Source organism: Paroedura picta, chromosome 9, assembly GCF_049243985.1.
Source record: "Paroedura picta isolate Pp20150507F chromosome 9, Ppicta_v3.0, whole genome shotgun sequence".
In the NCBI taxonomy this organism is placed as follows: Eukaryota; Metazoa; Chordata; class Lepidosauria; order Squamata; family Gekkonidae; genus Paroedura; species Paroedura picta.
In genome coordinates, this window is record NC_135377.1 from 66,891,608 (window position 1) to 66,903,565 (window position 11,958).

General features: G+C 59.4%; 1 protein-coding gene across 4 annotated transcripts in view; it reads right to left on the reverse strand.

Moving 5' to 3' along the window:
• TFAP2A (transcription factor AP-2 alpha) overlaps positions 1-6,203 on the reverse strand; it is a 29,151-nt gene extending 22,948 nt beyond the window's left edge. The window contains exon 1 of one of the 4 annotated variants that reach the window (XM_077353174.1): positions 6,064-6,203. In XM_077353174.1, coding sequence (XP_077209289.1) covers positions 6,064-6,096 — 33 coding nt within the window. In that variant the 5' untranslated portion in view covers positions 6,097-6,203. Of the gene's footprint in view, positions 1-1,575; positions 1,746-6,063 lie in introns of those variants that run through there. The other 3 variants (XM_077353176.1, XM_077353178.1, XM_077353173.1) reach the window with 3 other exon arrangements.
• Between the last annotated feature and the right edge of the window lie 5,755 nt (positions 6,204-11,958).

Here is an 11,958-nt window from a genome sequence, read left to right on the forward strand (position 1 = left end):
CACAGAAAGACCTCTGCCAAGAAAGGCACACACGAAAATTAAGGAAGGTACTTCCCACCCTCAACGACTATCTCGGGGAGTGTGGAAGGGCTTGGGAGGAGATACAACAAAACGATGCAACTTCCGCGGTCCCGAAAGCGACAAGGCCAGCGAAGGCCCGCGGGTCTCCTCCTCTCTCCCCCTGACGTTTGTGAAAAGGGACTCGCCACGGAGCCATAAATCCCGACACAAAAGTACACGAAGGCTCTCTTAATGCATCTCCCAGACCGGCGTTTGCCGGATGCTGCCCTGTTTCAATATCAGCATCCAGGGAGGAAGTGTGGGGCACGTGGGGAGGGCGTGGAAGCTGCACCGCGCGCCTGCCCCAGTCATTCGGCGGGGATGGGGAGAAAGGCCACCGCTGCACAAGAAGATTGACTCCCCCCCCCTCCTCCCCCAGCTCGCATGTCAGTCCACACGGTTCTCGCAATCCACCAGGCAGAGGAACAAGAGCAAGATAAAAGAATCGCGGGCTAGAAACCGCCAGAGACCCTTGACTGTGACCGCCTTTGCTCGCGGAAAACAACCTGGCCATGAGTTTATTTAAGACGCTTTCGCCCGAGCGCCCCCCCCCCCCTTGATTCCTCCATCCCACCACGAAACCCCGTTTCGGCCTCTGCTTCTCCCCTTGCCTAGCCTTCCCTTTGGAGACCTAGTCTGAAGCGCTTGGCTGTCCGCCGAGTTCTTACAGCGCTGTGAAACTATTCGCGGGACGGATGCAGCACTGAGCGACCCGCCCTGCATGCCAGGTGAAGCGGCTGGGCTGGCAGCGCCGACTCCTTGAAAACGCCGCCGCCGCTCTCTGGCTGGCTCTCTTCCGCCCGGCCGCCCACCCCGAGCGTTTCCCAATCGCCGAGCCTCGGAGGAGGCCGGCCGGGGTGAAAGGCGTGCTCAGCCGCGCTCTCGTCCAACCCTCGTCGAGAGGCTGTGCGGAAGCGCCAGGTGAACGGCGCTTTGACGCCGCCGTGACCACAGTCCCAGTCCTCCTCACTCGGGCGCGGAGGACCTGTGGCTCAGAAGCGGCTGCTTCGCTGCGAGCAGCGCCCAGGCAAACTCTCGAGGAGCTCTTGGCGATCTGGCGGCTGCTCGTGTGGCTCAGCCTCCTCTCGGCTTTGTCTGGCTGCCTTTTCTGCTCCGCGCACGGGCATGCCTTCCTTCCTCCTTTCCGCTCGCTCAGCCCATTCAGAATTTCCATCCCCTGCTGCGGTTTAGGCGCAAATGTTTGTGCAGAAAGGTCCGTGCGGGTTTTATTTCTCCCTCTCTGGCGCATGATATAAGGTGGTCATTTTGGCAAGGAACCCCTCCGTCCCCCCCAAAAAAAAACGTGTCGCCCACTCCTGGCCCCCTGACGATCCTCCACGCCCTCCGCTCTCGATGGAAACCTAGGCCAGATCGGAGTGGCTGGGTCTTCCGGATGCTTCCCAACGGCCACGGGACTTTGTGGCGAGGCGGGGGCGGGGGGGGGAGCGGCGGCGGCGGCGGCAGGGGGGGGGGAGACTCCCTCGCGTGCGCCCCAGTCGCGGGGAAAGCGCTTACCTCGCATTCCTCATATTTGATATTATCCGTCAGTTTCCAGAGCATTTTCATGGATTGGCGCGGCGAGAGAGCGCAAGGAGAGACCGAGGAGAGGAGGGATCGCCCTGCCCGCCCGCCCGCCTGCCTTGCGCTCTCCTCTGGCATGCACAGCGCGCCTACTGCCGGAGTGCAGGAGCAGGAGGAGGCGGGGGCGGGGGGGGGGGAGAGAGGAAGAAGAGGAGGAGGAGGAGGGGGAGAGCTCCCGTGCCCGCTCGGAGATCTCCCTCTAATGGCCACAACTTCCTCCTCTCGCAAGCGAGTCTTCGTTGCCCGCCGCCGCTTCGGCGGCTCATTAGCATAGCAACAATAGCCAGTTGGCCAGCAGCGCAACTACCTGCCCGCGAAGGGACACCCCCCGCGCCAGGGCGAGCGGCCCGCACTTGCCTGCGGCCGGCCGCGGATAGAATGGGGTGGGGTGGGGAAGCTCCTGGCCCGACGTGGGCAGGACGGGGATGGAGGGGGTGTTCTTGCTGCAGGCGCGGGTGTTTTTTAAAAGCCCGCGCTCGTCAGATCTTCTGAATTAGGCGCACTGCACACACGCACACGCTCGCACACACACACGCCGCGACTGGCGTTTCTTCGAGGTGGAACAAAAATCCGCGCGCGTCGCTCTTCAGTTCTGCTGCAGCTATTTGGGGAGAAAAGGGACGAGCGTGCCCCTTGATCGTCTCCACTCTGACTTTTCGCCTTTTCCTACCTATACTTGGAAAAGAATCCCTCCCGTGCAAGCCTGCGCGTGTCTACTCGGGAGTCAGGGCGAGGTACTCTGCGCCCTGGCCCGCCGTGAAAGAGTGAAACCTAATGTTTTTTTTCAGGCGGGATCGCAGCCGCTAGGACGACTTCAAGATGCTGCGGCTCCCAGAGATGCCCCGGCCGAATTTCTCTGGGGACTTGTTAGAAGTTTTCTTTTCTGAGATTGCTCTCCACCTGACAACATATCCCAGTTCCAAGTTTTAGTCCGCTGGTTCTGTTCAGGAAGGACAATCCCCCTTTCCCCCCACTCCTCTCATGTGGAGCCCGGGAATTTGCAGCCTGCTGAACTAACAGCAGCATCACCCTCGTGGTACTTGGGCTTGAATGGGGCTAACAGGAGAAAATGAAATCTGCTCAGAACTCTGAGGCTGAAAGCCGAGCAGGTCAGAACCGGAACCCGCTGGTGGGAAATAGGGAAGGGATTGATTCGCTTCCAACGTCTCTCCAAAACGCTTCGGCTGGAGGGGATGGAGGCGGCGGCGATCCTGCGCAGGCCACACGCACCACGTCCCCAGTGCCATTCCGGGCTGCCGAAGCGGCTTCCAAGCTTGGCCGGAGAGGGTGGGGGGGGAGCGGGAGGGTCAGCTCTAGAAACAGGACGCAGGCAGCGTCGGTGATTGGCTGGGCGCTCCGGAGGAGGAGGGGGTCCTGCCTTTGGTTCCTGCCTCCGCCCATTCACCTCCTCCTGGAGTTCCATTTTGCGCCAGGACTGCAGCTCGGGGGTATGGCTTTGATCAGTTGCCCCGGATCTGAAGTCATGGTGAGAGAAGTGTCTCTGAGCAGGTGCAAAGTGCCTGTTGCCCTCTTGGGCAACTGGGCCCACCAGGTGAAAAGAGCTCAGGACACCCAGGGTGGGCCAGAGCCCTCGAAGGAGAGCAAGTATCTGGTGGCATCTCTGAAAGACACCGCTGGCCGGGACCCTCCCTCTTGGGCCTCTTTCCCCCCAGGGGGCCGGGCGCACAACTCCGCTCCTCCCTTGGATGTGAGGGGAAATGCCACTGAGTCAGGGCCCCCTCTCCCAAACCATTCATCTGGCTTCCGTTCTTGAACCCCTGGTTTGCTCTGTCTTTCCTCCTTCGCCCTGTCCTTCTCTGTTGGCAGCCGTTTTCCCTATCCCTAGGGAGGCTCGGGGCCCTTCGCCTGTCCCCGAGGAGGCAGGGGCCGAGTCCGCCCCTTCCGTCGCTCCTCGCGGCCACATGGCGGGGAGTCTCCCGGGAAGCCGGCGGGCTGAGGGGCTGCGGCTCGGAAGGGGAGGCCGGCCGGCAGCCGAGCGCAGCGCCTTTTGTTGAACCACAGCGAGATCTACAGGTCCGAAAAGGCAGAGGCGGCCGCAGCCAGGGAAACGGGCGACCACTTGGGAAGCCCTTCAGCCGGCGCCTGGTGCGCCAGAGAGCTGAGCTACCAGACTGTCGCGGCCTGGATTAAACTCACCGGCGTGTCCCACTGCTTTGCGCTCCGGCTCAAGTGGTTTGTGGATCGGCTGATCTGTTTATTTTAAATCAGACCTTAACGTCGAGGGCCCAAGAGTCGCCCTTCTGACGAACGAGAAAGGGCGGGTATATTGAGCCCCCTTCGCGCCGAGGCCTCCTTGCCTCCAGCCCTCCCCCATGGGCAATATTCTGTCTCTTTGCGGCTGTCCAGGTTCCCCGGAAAGACCCCTTCGCTTCCATTTCCCGCGTGGAAAAAAGGGGCCTGTAAGAGACCGGAAAGAGGAAGGGAGCACTCGGGAAAAGGTGCTCCCCCCCTCCGAGCCACTGCGCCAGGTTGCTCCTCACGCCCTGCGCCCCGATTGTGTGGCGGGTCAGTTGCTGCGCCAGTCTGGCGTCGAGCGCAGCATTGCGCCCCAGGCTCCAACGGGCCTGCCAGAGATCTCCCACCCCCACCCCCGGGCTGGGTTTAGCCCTGCTGTTTCTCTAGCGCCGGGGGCCGGGAAGAAGGGAGGCGGCTCGTCCAAGGCCTTCCGCAGAGGCCTACCCGCCACCAACCAGCTAGACCGGCCTACTGGGAAGCAGGGCCCGGGGCCCTGGAGCGAAGGAGGGTGGGAGGGAGGGAGATAAATTTTGCAATCCGGAAAGCCGTGTGCACGACAGTGTGTGTGTGCGCGCGCGCGATGGGGGGGCATATTGCCCCCAGCACGGGGAAGGGAACGTCCACCTCTCCAGAAAAGAGAAGATCCGGTAAAGACATGGTCGCCAGCGCCTTCACTGTTCCGCGGGCGGAGGAGGGTGCCTTCCCCCCCTCCTCCCAGTTTTCTAGCTTACTGTCTCGCGTTATGTGGGCCGCCCGCGACCACCAAAGTGGCTCCCCCCCCCACCCCCGCTTTAAAGCTGAGGCCAAAGAGACAGTGCGATCCCGGACTCTACTGAGGCCACCAATTCCGAGGGACTTGGGGCGACGACTTCCAAGTACAGCCGGGAGTGGGGAGGACTCTGACCGGGGAGAGATGGCACGCTTGGGTCTTCCAACCACCCGCTTGGGCCTCGAGTACGGGGCTTTACAAGTTTAGGGAGAGCCAGGCATATAGCTGCAACCCGATCCATCCGCCAAACCCAGCGCGTGGCGGTTCCTTCGCCAAGGAGAAAGTAGCGCCCGACTTTGATTCCGCTGCGGTCCTAGCAGGCTTAAGCGGGAAAGGATCTCGACCTCACCGAAACTGGGGCTTCCACCGGCCCACGCTTAGGGCCAAGTCGCTAAGGAGTAAAACGAGGCCCCGTTAAGCCAATGGGAGTTTCCAGTGGCCTTTGGCCAAAGTGCCAGTGGGCACGATCCTGTCCCAGTTAAGCCATTTTTTGTGTTTGTTTGTTTAAATCCCACGGATTTAGATAGGACGGATATCCCCAACAGGCTGATTCAGACACAGATCCAGGGAGGCACCCGGCAGGTATGCTTCGGATTGCCACTTGAAGGACATGATTAATCTTCTCCTCGGGAGCCGTGGGATCCTTTTGAGCGCTGGAGGGGAGGGGATCTGGCAGCCCCTGGAGCCGAGCGCGTCATTCCCCTTGGGCCAGACCCGGCGCACCACAGCCTAGCCGCGCACAAAGGTCAACATAGGATTGAGAGAATATAGGATGGCGGATCCTAAAGCTTTAGATCCCACACAGGGCGCAAAGCCCTCAGCAGAATGGCTACCGGGCTTTGCATTACAAAGCTCTCTCTCTCTCTCACACACACACACACACAAACACACACACACAAACAGCACTGAGACTGCAGATGAGCCCCGCCTTTTAAAAGCCCACTTTCCCATTCCTCGGCTTCACCTCTCTACAGAATGGAAATTATCTCACCCACCGAGTTCCGTAAATCATCTCTGTAAAAAAAAATAATAAATTAAATCAGGGGATCGGCTTAAGGCGCCTCGGAAGCGGTACTTTTCTTTTGGAATAGCCAGCGGCTAGTTAAGCCGGTTGCACCGTCTCTCCTGAAGTGGGCCTGCCTAGGGAGAAGTTCCTGGCTCGCCCCACCTGTTGAATTGTCACCCAAGGACTGGGCGTTTGCAAAGCGCCGCGCGCCGCTATTTCCCGGCTCGTTCCGGCAGCCCGGCGGGCCTGGGCGTTGGGCCGCGCCAAGGCTCTTCGAGAACCGTCGAAGCGAGGCGCTGGCTCGTCTCCTCGGGCTGGATCCCTTTCTCCCCTCCAGCGCCGCACACCAACGGGAGAAAGAAAGAAGGGAAGGGGAAGGAGCGCGCTTTACCTGCCAGTCCCCCATTTTGGCCAGGAGAGACATGCTGGCGTCGGGCTGCCTCTCACAAGGGCCCTACCGGTCATGGAAGGAGGGATCCGCCCGCTCGCCTCTCCTGCGATGTCTTTAGGCAATCCTCCCTTTACCTGCCACAGGACTCACTCACCTGGTCATAAAGAGCAGGGTGCTACCTGCCCGCGCCTGCGCACTGGCGCAGGAATGCGTTCGGCCAGCTCCCCTCCGGAGCTCCCAACCTGTCTCCGCGGGTGATGGATTTACGGCAGGCGGCAGCGTTGGAGCGGCCTTTCCTGCCTCCTCCCCACCGCTTCTCGGGGGAACAGACCCAGGGAAGGGGGCATCAACCAGACGTCCGTCAAAGAACCCGCGGGGACATTCGGCGTCTTCCAGCCCCGTCTTCTTTGTCTGGCTGGGCAGAGTCGGTAGGAGCCGGAGGAGAGGCCGGGAGCCGGAGCCGTGGGACGCGCTCAGGCTTCGGAGGCCGAGAGAGGCGCCTGTGCCACGCGGATCCGGGCGGCCGGGGCGCCGAGGAGAGGGGTGAGCATGCGGATGGCGCGGCCCGAAGAAGGCAGCGAGCAAAGGCGCGCCGAGTTCTCTTCTGCCTCGACTGGCACCACCGAACTGCCGCTTGTTGCAGCGCTTGTGCGCTTCGGCGCCAGCCGCTGGAGGAGCGCACGACCGCCGCTGCAGTCGGCCGAGGCCAGCCTTCCCCGGACTTTTAGCGCGCACCCCCACCCCACCCGGGCTCTCCCTTTCGCTGGCCTCCGTGGCCTTGCGCGCCAGAGCTAGCAGCGGCCAAGCGCCGGGCTCTTCTTTCTCCCGCGACCTGCGGAGCGAGTCCATTCCAGTTGGGCTCCAAGCGGACGGCTCGGCCCAGTCCCCGGGGGCTGAAATCGGTTCCCTTGCAAAACCCTCCCGGGCACCGGATGCAGTCCTGGAGACGCTACAGGCGGCACCTCTCGGGGGGCTCTCCGCCGACCCGACTGGAGCGGGATGGGGGAGGCTCCACTTAGCTACGCACCGGTTGCCGGGAGTTATGGTAAAGTGCTAGATTCAGGTGCGCAGCTGGGTTGGTCTGAAGCAGCATGTTAAATTTTGCGCCCAGGGGAAAAGCTGGGTTTGTCCCAACACCGGAGCTCCGGGGCCAAAGGAGCAGAGGGAAAGAAGGGGGGGGGAGGAGAGAAGGGACATCTGGAAGCAGAACGTAGGGAGTGTGTGTGGGGGGGGTGATATTCACTTTTGCCGCTTTGCCTTTTCTTTGGCTTCGTGAACCTCCGAGCCGGGAATAAGGCCCAGAAGGCGCCTGGTCCCTCTCTTCAGCTGACCTGACACTGCTCTGGAGGGCGGCCGAGAGCGCTCTTCTCGAACTTCCGGCAACTTTCTGTAGGATCTGTAGGTTCTTTCCTTTCACACAAGAAACCCCAACATTAATACCTGACTTGGAAAGTTTGGGGGATTTTTGTTTTTCTTGAATGCAACAGTTTGAAGGGATTATTCCTCCAGACCGGGCTATGTCTGAAAGAGTGCCCTGGATGAAAAGATCTCCCTGGCCGCACATAGTTTTTGAACACCGCAGTCATTCCTCCTGTTCAAATTAGTCCTAGTGTCTATTCCCCCCCACCCCCACATACACACACACCCAGTAAAAGAACAGAAGAATAGGCGAAATTAAGGTCGGGAAATAATTCGTAGAAATGGTCGAGTTAAGACTTCAGTGAAGTCCAGTCAGGGAACCGAGGAAAGAAGGATTCGGGAGAAGGTTTCAAAACTCAGGAGGGTTTGAATGATTCGCTAGTACTGGGAGGGAGGGAGGGAGGGAGGAAAAGAAAGAGAAAGAGAGAAGGAGGGAGGGAGGGAAGGAGAAAAAGAAGCAAAAGAGGAAGAGAGGAAGGAGGGAGGGAGGAAAAGAATTAAAAGAAGCAACAGAGAAAGGAGGGAGGGAGGGAGGGAGGGAGGGAGGGAGGGAGGGAGAAAGGAAGGAAGGAAGGAAGGAAGGAAGGAAGGAAGGAAGGAAGGAAGGAAGGAAGGAAGGAAGGAAGGAAGGAAGGAAGGAAGGAAGGAAGGTTTACATATGAGAGCGGGAACTTCCCGCGTGAGGCTGGGATGGGAAGGGCTCCGCAGTTGTTTGGCCTTCTCAGCTTCGGGGCGAAAAGTCAAGCCGGTTTCCTGAGCAGCAGCGCTAGCGGCAGCCTCCGGCCACGACTCGCTTCCATCAGATACGGGATTTCAAAAGACTTGCTCCTCTTGGCCCCAACTGCAGCCCTTGTTTCATTCCAACGAAGCTGCACACCTGTGGCTTCTGCTGAACGGCTTTGCGGGTCGTGCTCCCGGCCCCATTGAAGTGCTAAGCTGGTCCCCAAGTGCTCTGATCTCCCTTTGTCTGCAAGCCCCCCCCCCCTCCTGCTCCTTCCCTTTGGGGCCCCGCTCTCTCCGGGGCGCCCTTGGGCTGTGGATTCGGAGTTTTCCCCTGTCCTTCCCAGCCCACCTTGGAAACGGTGCCCTCCCCGAACCAAGGCGGAGATAACCGGGCTTCAAGGGACAATCGCTGGTCCGAAGGGCTCATCCCATGAGCAACTGCAGTATTCCGGGGGGGGCGGGGGGGCAGGGCAGGGCAGGATCCGGGCTCCAGCCAAGAGTCGCAAGTCAACAGGCGTCACCTCTCCTCTCAAGGACGGGGCACGCCTGCTAAGCTCCGGAAGAGCAGAGAAGACCAGCCGCTGCGAATCAGCCACCGAGGCAGAAGGCGCTTTCACACGAGCTAAATAGCGCACTTTCACGCCACTTCCTGGCCCTCCTGCCGATGGATCTTGCTAGTTCACGCGATACAATGCAGTTGCAAAGTGTATTGCAAGGGTGTTATTCAGTGCCTGGGAAAGCACCCAGGGAGAGCTCCGGCCCGCTCCAGGGTAGGCATGATAAGAGTGGCCACCGGGATCCACCTGAGGAAGTGGGTCTGGATCGGCACTCAGTTTTCTGAGTTTCCGCCCACCCACCCCCACGAACAGCCCATCTCTCCCGTTTCTGGCAGGGGGGTTCCTTCCGAGGTAGATGATTCCTGACCCCCTGCATGTGGTCCGAAGTCAGGGTGCCCCAGGGGGCTGCACGAGGGCTCGAAGCCCCTCTGCACCAAAGGATCGGATCCCCGCATGATCTGCCTTCGGAAAGGCTCTGAGGACTTTCTACCAGCCCTCCCGGCTGTATTCCCTGTGGGTGGGAACAATTCCAGGGGATTTGGACCCATCTATTTCCCTTTAACTGGAATTCATTTTTGAAGCTGGGTGCCCCCCCCCCACACACACACAGAAGGAGTCCCACCGGCATTAGGGATGCCGCAGAGGTTGGATAATGTGCTTTCACTGTGCTTTTGCAGCTGGGTTTTCTTGTGCAGAACAGGAAGGATCTGATTCTAAAGTGCATTGAAAGTGCATCATCCAGCATTTGTGGAATGAGGTCCTCCCCCCTCGAATTAAACCGGGATACTTCACTCCATTTTCGGCACTTTCACCCGCACCGGAGTACACACCGTCGATCTGCTTTCGCTGCACTTTGCAACGGTGTTTTATTGTGCAAAATGGCAAAATCCAGGCGCAAACCGTGTCTGAAGAGGTCGGAAACTACCGTATTTAGCACCGTGAAAGCGCTCTTTTTATGCATTTGTTTCATTTGTACTCCGCCTTTCCGTCCAATGGGAACTCAAGGCGGCTTCCTTCCAGCATCCTCTCGGCTCACATCAGCCCTGCCCCTTAGGTTGGGCTGAGAGGTTCGACTGGCCGATGTAGTGCTCCAGCAGGCAGTTGAGCCCTTATTGCCTTGAACTTCTCTGGCAAGCCATTGGTACTTTGTCCAAGAGCAAAGAGGGGCCGGCATGGTCCCCCCCCCAACCTCGATTTAGTCTCCCAGCCGTCCTGTGGAGGCCCAAGATAATTCACAGAGCAGCTTTGCAGTCTGGGTGTCCAGCTCGTCGGAGCGGCCCCTCCAAGCATTCAGAGGCGCAGCGGTGGCACTCCAGGCCTCTTCGAGACTGGCTCGTTGCTTCCCACCCCTACCTCTCCCCCACCTGGATCCCAGTTCCTGCTGATCTAGGCGTCTCTTCCGTCCCCTCCCCTGAAACCTGTTGCTTTGCAAACGGGAGATCCGCGAACCATAGCGGGGGTTGGCTCCTGGGAAGGGGGTCAGCTTCAGGGCAAAGGGGGGGATTTGAACCTGGGACCCTCTCGCGCTAAGCTCTCCCCAAGTTTGGCTCTGGGACAGGAAGCCCTCGCTGCGGGCCGCTCAGCAGCTTCTTCGGCCAGGTACTTTGTCCTGTAAAGGTGCGCTCACTCGGGTCACCTGCCGCCGCCACGAAGGTAAGGCCTCTGGGCCAAAGATCTCCCGCCTGGGCCTCCTCGACTTCGAGACGACCGATTTCATCCAAGAAAGAGGGGAAAGCCGCGCCCCGCCCCGCCCGCCCCCGAATTTCTGGCGCCTCCGTCGGTGCCCTGGCTGGAGCCGGTCCCTCTAGCCAGTCCTAAGGCCGGTGATACGCTCCTGGTTCCCCTCTCCGCAGTTATGTGGAGTGACCTGTCTACACCAGGGTGGATTAATTTATTTGGCTTTTGCACAAGGGTACAACCCCCCCCCACACACACACACACACTAAGACCCGTTGATTGGCGGCCACTGTAGTCTTGTTTCTCGCTCAAGAACCAGCAGGAGGAGAGGCCGCCAGCCGCCTGCCTGCCTCGGACCTCCCGGCGCTAACTGAAGAGCCATTGGAATGATAATGGGAACCGCTCAGGGGAGAATGAAGGTTCGTCGCCAGCTGCTTCCAGCAAGGAGGGAAAGCGTTACGGAAATGGTCTCTGCGCACGGGAGGGCCGCACTATAGTGGGGAGCCTCCCTCATGAGGAAGCTCGCTGCGGGACCTGGGACCGCGGCGTACTCTCCCGCGAACCTACCTCGCAGGGTTGTTGTGTGGATAAACGGGGGTAGGCGCTGTTTGCCACTTTGGGTCCCCGATGAGGAGTGAGGCGGAGTGTGAATGAAGTCAATAAATAAAGTAATTTTTTTAAAAAAAAGCGTCTTCCAAGTAAATCCCCCGAAATTAAATGGGGTTCCCATCCTCCTTCCCATAAAGGTGACCAGGTGGCTGAAACTCTCCAGCCGGGCATGAAGCACGTTTACTCGGCCTGGAGCTCAATGGGGGCTATTCTAGGGCCACAAACAAGTGGCGTAAAAATTCGGAAATAAAAATAAATAAAAGCAGTCCTTGTTATAGCCCCAGAACCTGAACTCCTAAGACTGCCTCCCGTGGTTAACCCTGAAATGCCCACTGTGAAGCCAGGACGACTTTCTCCTCCTGCTGTCCTGATGCCACAGTAGTCTGGGAATGTAGGCAAACTACAGATTTCATTTATTATAATGGCATACTATCGAGTTTGTGTATTTCTTGGAAAGTATGTATACAGTGTGGCCGGGAGATCCGAGGATTGGCTGGCAGCCAGGCAAGGGAAGGTCGGTGATTGGCCACCCCCTGCCTCCCCATCATGACCCCTGGTGTTCCCTGCAAGAACAAAATCGCAAACCCTTGGGGGTCTCCCGTCCAAATACTAGGCAGGGCTTGCCGTGCTTAGCTTCTGAGATCTGAGTGGATCCAGCTTGCTTGGGCTGTCCAGGGAGTAGTTAACCCTCACGGAACTATGTCTGGAAGCCTCCGGTGTCAATCAGGGCATGGTGGTCAAAGTGCTGAACTAGGGGAGGGGAGACCCAGGTTCGAAGCCCCACCCTGCCAGGGAAGCTCGCTGGGTGACCTTCAGCCACTCCCCCCTCTCAGCCTAATCTACCTGGTTGTGAGGATAACAGGGAAGGGAAAGAATAGACCGCTTTGGGTACCTCCTAGGGTGGCTAGAT